At 48.7% G+C, this 12,187-nt stretch overlaps 1 protein-coding gene and 1 long non-coding RNA gene across 2 annotated transcripts in view; one reads left to right on the top strand and one right to left on the bottom strand.

The window, feature by feature from the left end:
• Positions 1 to 2,818: 2,818 nt before the first annotated feature.
• ccnd2a (cyclin D2, a) overlaps positions 2,819 to 12,187 on the bottom strand; it is a 20,291-nt gene continuing 10,922 nt past the window's right edge. Inside the window, exons 4-5 of the mRNA XM_015042108.1 lie at positions 9,829 to 9,974; positions 2,819 to 4,566 (exon numbers count right to left, since the gene is read on the bottom strand). Coding sequence (XP_014897594.1) covers positions 4,393 to 4,566; positions 9,829 to 9,974 — 320 coding nt within the window. The 3' untranslated portion in view covers positions 2,819 to 4,392. The remainder of the gene's footprint in view (positions 4,567 to 9,828; positions 9,975 to 12,187) is intronic.
• Positions 7,016 to 7,829, top strand: LOC106953384 (uncharacterized). The gene is made up of 2 exons (XR_001426192.1): positions 7,016 to 7,083; positions 7,151 to 7,829. It is a non-coding gene; the product is annotated as an uncharacterized LOC106953384 (long non-coding RNA).

The following is a 12,187-nucleotide window of genomic DNA, read 5'->3' as shown; positions in this document are numbered from 1 at the left end:
ATTAGCTGGAGAGGCAGCAGGACCTCCTGACCCCATTAGGGACAAGGGTGTTAGAAAATGGATGGATGAATAAATTTTGTTATCAACAGCAAAGGCCTGATTTTAAAACTATACAGACGCCTACAATATGAATCCAATGTTAATAATAAGGAGATTAAGGAGAAGTGGAAGCTAATATAATAACAGGAGATGAGGATTGGAAGAAACGTTTAGCTCTGGACACAAATGAACTAACAGCCCCACATGGAGGGAGTTTGACTGGAAAGTTACTTTAACTCTCCAGTTATCACATCTAAATATGGTGAAACATCTCAGCTTTGTTGGAGGAATTGTGGAAAGGTGGAGATTTTACTCATATTTTGAGACTGTCTGAAGGTGGTCGAGTTTTGGAAAAATGCACAAACAAATATGACAAGTATATTAGGCATTTATTTAGATCTGGATACATCTGTATATATTTTAGGAATAATCCCCTCGGATGTGATCGACAAACACAATAAATACTTGATCAGAGTTTTGCTTCTGATTGGGAGGAAGTGTACAACACCTGCTTGGTTAAGGCCACAACCTGCCAGTATCACACAGTGGAGAGACAGAATTGGAAAATTGATTTGATTGTGTACCTTTGAGTTTATTTTGTATTATTGTGTACTTTTATTACTTTAGTCTGTATTTTCATTATGTCTACTGTTGTCCCTTTCACTGCAACTATTGTGACTTATAGATCCATGGATGTTGTTAATGAATATAAGTTTCTATTAATGTCTATTTGAAGGAAATGTCTTTGTTTGCCTTTTCCCTCCATCAATAGTCCCTGGATAACTTTTGGCAGAGCTGGAATTGGACGGCCTGTTTGCTTGGTGGAGCTGAAATGTCTAAAATGGTCTGTGTAAATGTTAAGATGTGACAAGGCAGACATGTTGATATAAAACAGTTATTGAAAATAAAAAGTAAGAAAAAAGAACCTGCAGGTTTACCTTGTTCAAAATAAAATCTAACAACATTTTAAAACACGTTTAAAATTCAATTTTTATATTATTTTCTCTCCATTTTTGGTGTTTATTCTCAGTAACAAGGACAGAAATAAAAACTCCAGCTTTTCTCACCAGAGTCTGTTTTGAGTAAAACTTCCTGGATGTTTGAGTAAAAACTGACATGTTTGATTGAACAATGAATACTTTGTGCTGTAGCTTCCATTTTAATCTGCACTGTAAAATGTTTTCAACCACCAACTGGAAAAGAAAATGATTCTACAAGAAATCACTTGGAGGACCACAGATGGCCCCTGGACCGCACTTTGGACCACCCTGCATGAAAGTCAATCTATTATGGTGAACAGTCCAGCAGATTAATGCAGAACTAGCATTTAAATGATCATTTTATTATGAAATTTATTCTGCTGTTACTGGAAAATTTATTTTTTAGAAAAATGTCCATCCTGTTGCGTTGCTTTATCTTCAAAGATAAATTATTCTCTCATCAACATGAATACTTTTGGGATTAACTGTAAAAACGTAACGCTTGAGAGGACCTGTACTGATCAGAACCACTGTAATTACTTTTTATTTATTCAGATCATCTTTGAGATGAAAATGATTTTCCTGACCTGAAAAGTTTCTTTCGTGAGACTGAACATTTGTTATAGAAACAGAAAACCTGTGGATGTTTTGCTGACTCAGCAGCATTGATCCGGGCCATGCTGGGGGGAACCAGACGGCCGCCGTGGCGTCACACCCTTCAGAGCAGAAGTTTATGGAGGTGCATGATGAGCACCAGGAAACGACCAATCAGAACGTCTCACATACAGAATCCATTTTTATTCATGACATTCATGGTGATCCTGGACATGGAAAGCAGAAACTTTGGCCATCCTGGGGATTTTCCCCTCTGTAGCACAGAACAAGTCAGCTGTAGCACCAACACAGACAAGCATGAACATGCATGGCGGTTCAGGAAGTTTCCTCGTCTCTTCCTGCTGCGGTCAGAGTCCAGCTGAAGCCTCGCTTAGTTCCTGTTGTTGCTCATGGAAACAGTAGGAATGGTTCCTCCTGCCTCTGCAGAGGTATATGTGACGGATCTGTGTGTGACTGAGTCCAGTAGTCCTGAGGCATGGCACGCCCTGAAGAAGAATGTGATGGAAACAGGAAACGGAGAACAGGAAATGAAACGTCCCATCCGTCCATCTGTACGAGGAACATTTCCAGTCGAATCCTCGCCTCACCTTCTAAAACCTTCTACTTTGTTTCTGGATGTATCTCTTAAGCAGTAAAATAATTATATTATAATACAAATGTTTATAAAATAGCAGCACACAAGTGACACATCACAACTAGGTAATGTTATTTTGTATAAATGAAAAATTCATAGCTCATAGCAGCGCAAAAAACACAATAAAATATCCACACTTTTTGTTGTTGACGTCTTCACACCGCGGACCGCTCTTCACTTTGGAATACAGTATCTCTAAATCTGAAAACCAAAACCCCCACAGTGGGTCTGATGGCCCCCCAGAGAAACACACACACACACACACACACACACACACACACACACACACACACACACACACACACTGTGGCATTGACATAAACACACGCTGCACGAAATCTGCAGGAAAAAAAAAATCATGTTCAGGAGAGAGCTTCCATCAGGCCAAAGAATGACAGGACAGAAACAGGTTGGGGTGGGACATGGAAAATGAAAAGCAGAGGCAGCCACCTGGAACCGGAACCGGAACCAGAACCAGAACCAGAACCAGAGCTGTTTCTGGTTCTGGCGTGGGAAAGTTTGGGTTCTTTACAAACATCACAAACAAACATGGGCCCCATCCGAGCCAGGTTAGGGTGGTGCAGTACTGAAGGGGCTCACCGAGTTCAAACTGGGTTCAAACTGGTCTTTGATTCCACTGAACAGATCCCATAAAGGAGAACCAGCTGGGTCCCTGACTTTAAAGAAAACCGATCCCACATGGGGCCGACATGGGACCCACAGTACCCCCATGTGGCTCTCTGCCGGCCCATGTGGCTCTCTGCCGCCCCATGTGGCTCTCTGTTGCCCCATGTGGCTCTCTGCCACCCCCATGTGGCTCTCTGCTGCCCCATGTGGCTCTCTGCCGCCCCATGTGGCTCTCTGCTGCCCCATGTGGCTCTCTGCCGCCCCATGTGGCTCTCTGCTGCCCCCATGTGGCTCTCTGCTGCCCCACTACTACTACTGCAGAGACTCCAGATCTGAACCGATGACACGCTGCTGCTGGAATCTGTAGCAGGTTCTGGTTCTGGTTGGGATCCAGAGAAATAAGGAATGAAAGCTCCCCACTCCTGACCCGGAGGCCGTTTGATTTGAACTTCACCTCAAAGTGCTTAGCTATTAAAATCATAACGGGAGCCGGATGGGACCCCAGCGGGCCCCGCCCCACAGGTTCAGCTGCTCATGAAGGAAAACATCAGACAGTTCTGCCTGATCCGCTCCAACCTCTGCTGCTCCTCCTGCACCCTGTGCAGCTACTGAGGGCCGCCGAGGGCCACGCCCTGGCCCCTCCTCGGCCCCCGGCCCGGCAGCAAGAACCTCTGGGTTGGAGGTGAAGAGCTGATGAGACAAAGCGTCTCTCTGCTAACCTGTCCCCTGTTAGCTCAGGTGAGCTGCAGCAGTCTGACACACTGCTGCAGCATGAGGCTGAACCGCCTTTACACACACACACACACACACACACACACACACACACACACACACACACACACACATGCGCACACACACACGGAGGCACACTCTCTTTCTCTGCATCCTCAAATCGATGCAAACAAGCAGCCTGAACCAAAGGAGCTCATGAAGTTCCAAAATATTTCTGATGGTATCAATAATTATAAATATTACTAATAACTGTTATCGTTCCAGCGGTTGCCTGGCAACGGGACCGTCTGCTCTACACAGTTCTGTCCGTCCACAGAGGTGGACGATCTGGCAGTGGAGGACACGTCCTCTTCTTCCACCGCCTGCAGACGGTGAGAAAAATCATCTTTGCAAATAAAATAGAAAATGGAAAATCTCTGCAGTTCTCCTGTCTGCAGCTTTAAAGGCAGAACGATTCCCTTCTCCTCATCCAAGGCACCGCAGCTTCATCAGGCTTGTTGCTTTTACACTAGAGCATCAGGGAAAATCTATTTCATGTGCAGGAGTTTTTGTGTTTTTTTTTGTTTTTTGTTTTGTTTTTTTTTGTTTTTACTTGAAGAAAAGATCAACTACAAAACTAGCCAGCTCTGTCTTTGTATTTCTTTAAAGGCCTTGTGTTTTTAACGATTTTTTGCTCTTTTGTTCTTTTTTTCTGCTTTTATGAAGACTGAAAGTTTTTTTTAAAAAGATTCTTGTAAATCCTGTGCAACGGCGCCCTCTGGTGCTTCACAAATTGACGTCGCGGACATCTGTGGGCGTGGAGGCCTGGTCCAGCTCATCCAGGCCCTTCCCGCTGGGGCCCCGTTGCGTCTGCTGCTGCTGCTGCTGCTGCTGCCGGCCCTCACGCAGGCTGCTCTCCAGGACGCGCTCGATCTGCTCCTGGCACTCCTTCAGAACGTCCTGCAGGGAAACATTCAGGTTTCAGTTTCCACAGTTCTCAGATACTGGGTTGTTCTGTGTGTAAATACAGAAATTTATTATGAAAGAACCTCAGTGGAACCTCAGAGGAACCTCAGTGGAACCTCAGTGGAACTTCAGTGGAACCTCAGAAGAACCTCAGAGGAACCTCAGAGGAACCTCAGAGGAACCTCAGGGGAACCTCAGTGGAACTTCAGTGGAACCTCAGTGGAACCTCAGTGGAACCACAGAGGGACATCAGAAGAACCTCAGGGGAACCTCAGTGGGACATCAGAGGGACATCAGAGGAACCTCAGTGGAACCTCAGTGGAACTTCAGTGGAACCTCAGAAGAACCTCAGAGGAACCTCAGAGGAACCTCAGTGAAACCACAGAGGCACATCAGAAGAACCTCAGGGGAACCTCAGAGGAACCTCAGAGGGACATCAGAAGAACCTCAGGGGAACCTCAGAGGAACCTCAGAGGGACAACAGAGGGACATCAGGGGAACCTCAGAGGAACCTCAAAAGAACCTCAGAGGGACATCAGTGGAACCTCAGAGGAACCTCAGAGGAACCTCAGTGGAACCACAGAGGGACATCAGTGGAACCACAGAGGGACATCAGAGGAACCTCAGGGGAACCTCAGAGGAACCTCAGTGGAACTTCAGTGGAACCTCAGTGGAACCTCAGTGGAACCTCAGTGGAACCTCAGAGGGACAACAGAGGGACATCAGGGGAACCTCAGAGGAACCTCAGAGGAACCCCTCTCTGCTGTCCAGCTGCTCCAGCTGTGCAGCCAGAGCCGAGGGTTCCTCCGGCCCATCTGGGTCATCTGCTGGGATCTTTCCCCTGCGGTTTTTCCTGCCCCCCCTTCTTCCTCTGTCATTCTGAAACATTCACACTCCAAGCCCAAACAGCAGTAGCCCTGACAACAGCAACTGAACACACAGCTAGTATTAGAGCAACATTAATTGCGTCCACCTCCCGTAGGAAACACAAAGGCGGTGCTTTTTTAATGATAGCCGATCTGTCCGCCTGCAGGGGATCCATCTGAGATCCAGCCTCTTCCGGTTCCACCATCAAAGGCCGCCGAGGCAATCAGACAATCCACCTGGGAGCCGAAACCCTCAGCAGCAAGAGGCCTCATGTCCTGTGGGAGCGTGCAGGAAGACCAAAACACGCCTCGCTCCTCCTCCACACCGAGTCACAGGCCTGTGCAGTCCACCTTAACCCGACTCCAGACCATCTGCTAGAAACTCCAGTTTGTCTGGTGAGGTGTGATTGACCTCTGACCTCTGGTCCTCCAAACCTCAGTCTGGGTTCAGTTGAAGTGAACGCCAAGCAGATCAGAGACCGCTCCCAAAGCAGGAAGTAGACTACAACGCCAGGCATTCTGGGTAAATACAACCAAAGCCAATATGCTAGCCTAGCACTAGCAGCTGAAATGGCTCCTGGTCTTTAGCCAAAGACTAAAGGGAAATCCTCCAACCGCTAAAGTCTGACGCCTCCATTTTAGATTCCATTTGGTGAAGGAAGTTGCTCTCAGTGTCTTCAGTGGTTCTTGGTGCAGCGCCCCCACAGGCCAGGAGGGGAACAGCCTGGTTTGACTCCGAACAGAGAGGAAGAACCACAACAGATGGAGGTGGAGCAGATGATGATGTTCTGGTTCCAGTAGAACCGGGTCTATGGGACTATGAATACGTCCACAGAAAGGTCAAAGTGTTGTAAGGAGAGGAACGATGATTGGCTTCATTGTCATTAAGGAGCTCCAACCTTCTGCAACATGTTTAAACATTGCCCTCTGGTGGCAAAAGATGACTAAACATGGCAGTATGTTCAGTATGCATGCAAACAAATAATGAGCCTTAAAAGCGGCAGCTGGGGTCGGGCCTGGGAGAGCTGGGTGAAGGAGCAGCTCTTCAGGAACCAGGAAGCCAAAGCTAATCTAAACCTGATGAGGCCCAGATGTAGCCTGCAGTGCTACTGGACCCAGCTCTCACATCAGAAACACTGGTGGGGAGATGAACATCCCTGGGGGACCAAAGGTTGCAGGGTCAAAGGGCAAACGGCATGACATCTTGAAAGACTGAGATGTGGCCTGGAACCTGGAATCACAGCCAGATTTCAAAAAAAGGATTGCTAACAATCTGCAGAAGAGGACAGCGTTGCTGTGTGTTTGATGATCACTGCGAGAAACTGGATGTTTGATCCATTTTGAATCACCTCTAAAAGCCCCATCATACTCTGCATACGACGCTCCTGGGAGGTCAGTGCATTCTTGAGGTGGACTCGATGCAAACGTATGTCGAACACGTCTGCATAATCGTACATTTCTATGACTGAGTATTTGGTGTCTGCAACACTGAGCTGATCACGTAGAGAATCGGTACAACCAGTCACAAGGACTCGCAGCAGATAGGCTGCTGCTCCCTGTACGGGGAGCGTTGGCTTCTCAAGTGGAGAAGAAACGGCGAGGCGCTCATCAAACTCACTAGTACCCAATGGGATGGTGGAAGTTTGTCAGAAACAATCGGTTTGCTTTACTGTGAAATATCAACCAACAGAAAACTCAAGTTGCTGGGTCAGGTTTGTTGGTCAGAGCATGGAGTGCTGCAGGACGGATCTCCTTGGAACGCATGGAGGAAACCTGAAAAGCATCGTCGGGTCAACATTTGAAGAAGTTTGCTGCTAATATGAGAAGAGTTTGTTCACCCATAGATTCCAACAAACATGAGCCCCATTGGTCATAAAATCTCAAGCCCTGTGAGAAAACGAAGCAGTGCAGAACATGCACTGTGTCTTACCACAGGAATGCGTGCCTTTGCTCTTAAAAGACATTCTCCCTCTGTCTCTGCAGCTCTAAAAAGCAGCATTTGGGATCCCAAGCCAAGCCTCCTGGGCTTCACTGGAGAACCATTAATGACTTCAGTGTGTGACTACTGGAAACATGTTTCAGAGCAGCTCAATATACGGAACAATGCAACGCCTGGAACCGGAAACCACGTGAGCCGGCTCTTCCCCTGCAGCCCTGGTCCTGAAGGGCCCCAGCCCAAACCCCAGCAAACCCATGCATCGTTCTGCATGGCTGTGCCGTAGCGACGGATCGACGCGTGCGCGTCATCGCCAGGCGGCCTTTGTGTCATTGGCAGCAGGGGGAAGTCGTGCAGACAGACAAAACCAAAAGGAAGAAATGTGTGAAGCCGAGGAATGTGACTTAACTGCTGCCTGCACCACAAGAGACAGAGTTAGGAACATCTGAAGCAAACACCCAGAGGCAGACTCCGAGCCCCGGCCCAAAACAGCATGTCTGAGGACTGACACTGGGAAAGCAGAGACGCCTCACGACTGAGAGTTTCCACAAGTTCCAACAAAAAGCGTGACCTTTTGCTTTCTTTGGCCTGGGTAGCCAAACATCACAAGCCATGATCTTTCAAAATAAAGTATGCTTGTTTCAGCACTGCTGATGAGAGCCACAGTGGGACAGAAATGGGAACGCAGGGCGAAATGAGAAAACGTGCTTCTGGTGTCTCAGCATGTGACCCTGAATGAACAAAAACACACAAATGAGAGAAAACGGGCGACAAACAATAAAATCCAAGAAGCGGTGGTCCACTTCTCTAACCGTTACATCCTGTAGTAATCCAGTAACCAGAAGCCCCAGGTCAGAACTCAGTCAACGTCACGGCTAACACAACCCACAGGCTCCACCCACACCTGAAGTACACACAGATTTACTAATATTAGGAATAGTCTGTGAAGCAATTTCACCGGCCCCTCCACTCCCAGGCCCCTCCACTCTCAGGCCCCTCCACTCCCAGGCCCCTCCACTCTCAGGCCCCTCCACTCTCAGGCCCGTCCTCGCCCCTATCGTGTTTCCCCTGGTGGATTGCAGGTTTTGGATACGGGGGAGGGCAGTGCTGGCTGCAGCGGTGCTGGCTGCAGCGGTGCTGGCTGCAGCAGCTGCTGGTGCTGACAGAAGTCGCTTCGCTTTGACATCTAGCTCGGCTGAGACGCTGCTCTTGTGCTGCGATGCTCTCCAGCGTGAACGCTGCAGCCCAGGCGACCTCTGAACCGTTCTGTCCCTTTGCTCCACATGTTGAGGAAACTCAGCGGTGCTGGTCGCTGCAGAGCTGGATTACTGCAGCTCCTCCTGCGTCACATTAGAGAGGATTCCCTCTGTTCAGCCTCCTGTGTTTCCTGCGAGCTGCAGCTTGTCTGAGTCCAGGAATGTTCAGAGCCGATCGCAGAGCGCCGAACAAACGGCGGCTCTGTGCTGCTCAGGACAGATGTTTGTTTTTCCACTCTGCTCTGTGAGGCTTCAACAGCTCCACGCAGAGGGAGCCCGGCTTTCCAGCTGCAATGCATCATGGGCCGGAGGCAGGCGGGCTGCTTCACCTGCTCTTCCTTCTGCTTCACCTCCAGATGCTGCTGGTCTGACCTCATCACTGCAGCCACTCAGCTGTCTGAGTGGCTGCAGGAACCAACCAGAAGTCAGCTGCAGCACCACCACACCGCCCGCCGCGCCGCCTGATGGCTCATTTCATCACTGATGAAAGCAGTCAGTGAACGCATCACATCCCAACTGACCACTTCTGGTCCGACTCCATGTCCAAACAGAACCGGGTCAGAAACTGCAGCTCCACTAAAGGCCGCTGCTGTTAGCTGTATCAGCTTCCTGCTGACGCTCTCAGCAACTTTACAATCCATCAAAAGACGGCGGCCATCTTTACTGTGACGGCCATCTTTGCTGCCGTAAACACGGTGCTGCTGGTGGACGGCTACGTTCTTCTGCTGGTTGCTTCGGGGTCAGAAAGCGTTCACACAGAAGTCTGACTGCGGTGGGGTTTGTTTAGTAGCATGAACGAACACGCAGAAAAAAAATGAAATCAGAACTGAGCATCTACACCTGTATGCTAAAGATGGCCTGATCTAGAGCTGCTTCAGAAGCGGATTCTCCAACGAGACGCAGAGGAGAGAAATTGTTGAAGAAAATCTTTAAATCTGCACCACAAAGGAAAAGGCATAGATGCTGACATGGTTCTGGTTCTGGTGTCAGAATTTTTGCTCCTTATCAAAAACTGGATGTCCAAACACGAGTGTGAAAAGTCCTGCTGACAGATCAATGAAGGCGTGTTTCAGCTGCAATGATGTGATTCATTATTGGTATTTCTAACATCACAAAGTTCCCAGCTGAGACGCAGGAAAACCCTCCTGCTGTCTGAGAAATTCATCCAGATGAGAGCGAATCAGAGCGTCAGACTCACCACCTCTGTGTTGGTGATTTTGGCTAGCTGGTCCGTCAGGCTGTCGCCCCAGGATTGGTCGGCTGAGTCCAGCTGCAGGCCGCAGATGGCCGCCCCCACGCTTCCTGTGGCGATCATGGAGGGGGGATACATGGCGAATCGGAAATCTGCAACAAAATTCACTTCAGTTACATTTCAGGGTGACACTTCGCTGCAAACATCCCTAACGTCTAATTTGTTTCTTTAGCACATTGGTTTCCAGCTGGAACAATAGGGGGCGACAAAGAGACAAACAATATCACTGCAAGTTGTCCTGTAATTAATCACAACTAATCTTTAAACATTTATCTACAAAATAGGCAACATTTTAAAACAACCCATTCGGCTGCTAAACTCTTAAATGGATATGAGCCGAAAAGAAAAATATTTATAGTTTTAATCTTCAGGTTTTCAGCCATCAGACTGGAGCAAAGATTTCTATTCATCTTCAGAGAGGTTAGCTGAGAGAGGTTACATTAGCATTAGCTGCTATTGTGGATGCTAAAATAGCATTAGCTGCTACTGTGGATACTACATTGGCATTAGCAGCTACTGTTGATGCTACATTATGGTTAGCTGCTACTGTGGATGCTACATTAGGATTAGCTGCTACTGTGGTGCTAGATTAGCAGCTTAGAACATTTTTATGCAAAAGAGGTTTAACAAATTAAAATCTGTCTTTAATGGAAATAAATATGTTAACATTTTGGCCCTATATAAACTAAACTGAATATAATGTTTTATGTTGTATCGTTCCAACAAACAATGGGACTTCAAGCTCAGTTCTGCCATGTCTTTTTAACCATTTCATCATATTTGGTCTTCCATCTCCACAGTAAATAACTTTGTTTTCATTCAGTTGGTTTAGATGTTCAGACTGTCTCTGGTTAGCCACTACCAGCTAACCCACATACGGGGTTCACCTGGTGTTTCTGTTAGGGTTAGTCAGCTGGAAAGTCAGCAGTCAGCTCATAAAGCTGGCCTGGGCTGCGGCGGTTCGCAGCACAGCTCCATAACGACCTCAGGTCTGGATAATGAGGTTCACTCGGCTTATAAAGGAGCTGAAAAGCAGCCACCCTCACCGGCTCCCCTTTACCCGGCCGGCCCCTTTTCTTCCATCTCCTCAGTAAATCGTGTGCTTGCTGAAAAAAGCCCCACAGCGCTTGGAATAGCGGGAATAAAGAGGCTCAGTGCCTGTGCCAGCGCGCGCTGCTGTAGGTCCTTTTTCCACGTGTGGTCACAGGCGCGCGCCTTATAGACCAATAACCTTGTTAGCTCCCCTCTCTGTCATTCATGATGCAAATGAGACAGCTTGTGAACGGCCAGAAGCCCGCGAAAGACAGAGAGACACTTCTCCTCTCTCCCCCTCCTACCTTCCTCTGTGGAGGACACATGGCCGCTCGGAGAGGCATGGAGGGCCGCAGGGAGGCGCAGAGAGCTGTGCGCTTTGTGGCTGCAGCCGGCAGCGGCTGTTAGCATATTAATGCAGAGTGTGACTCCATTGTCTAGAGTCATCACCTCACCTCACCCAATGGCCCTCCAGCCCTCTGAACCAAAAGACGCAACTCAGTGAGACACGCTGGACAAAGATGGGGGGGGATGAGGGGGAGATATGTGGAATGTGTCGTGGAGCAGATTTTATGTTAAATCGGCCTGCCATACACCCTGTCCAGACCTCTGTGAGGCTCTGCAGGAAGAATAGAGTGACCCTGCAGGGACCCTGCCCCTTCCTCTGTTCCTGGGCCACCGATGGGCTGTAGGGAGGTATGGGGGTGTGTGGAGGGGGTATGGGGGAGCGGGGCAGTCCCCTCATTAGCATACGGTCACATTCAGCAGAGCGGCAGCCCTTTGATAGCTGCAGACTGCCTCATCCACCAGCCGCTCTCTCATCTGGTGGGCCCAGTGTTGACAAATAAATGAACTTATTATACACCCCACCACACACACACACACACACACACACACACAGCATTACATCACCACCACCAAGAGGAGGGGGCACACAAAGGCATGCACGGATTTACTGTAAGGCTGCAGTCAAGACACACACAGAGCACAGATGCAGCTCTGTGCGGCGGGCAGCTGCCTGATTTTTCACCCAGACAAGCCGGGTCTGTAGAGCACCACAGAAGACGGGCGGGAGGGGGTAGTTATTGCCTTTTTGCCCCCAGTGATGTTCTTGCTGAGCATAAACTGTGTCTGGCTCAAGGCCCCGCTCTTTCTGCCCCAGGAACCTCATCCAGTCTAACCCAGGATCTAACTGGGTCTCTGCTCCTCCTCCCGTGTTTCTGCTCCTCCTCCCGGGTCTCTGCTCCTCCTCCCGTGTTTCTGCTCCTCCTCC

The sequence above is a fragment of the Poecilia latipinna genome, unplaced genomic scaffold, assembly GCF_001443285.1.
Source record: "Poecilia latipinna isolate Pla-1442-1.1 unplaced genomic scaffold, P_latipinna-1.0 Scaffold577, whole genome shotgun sequence".
Classification (NCBI taxonomy): domain Eukaryota; kingdom Metazoa; phylum Chordata; class Actinopteri; order Cyprinodontiformes; family Poeciliidae; genus Poecilia; species Poecilia latipinna.
The sequence above is the reverse complement of the archived record's forward strand: the minus strand, read 5'-3'. Positions and strand labels throughout refer to the sequence as shown.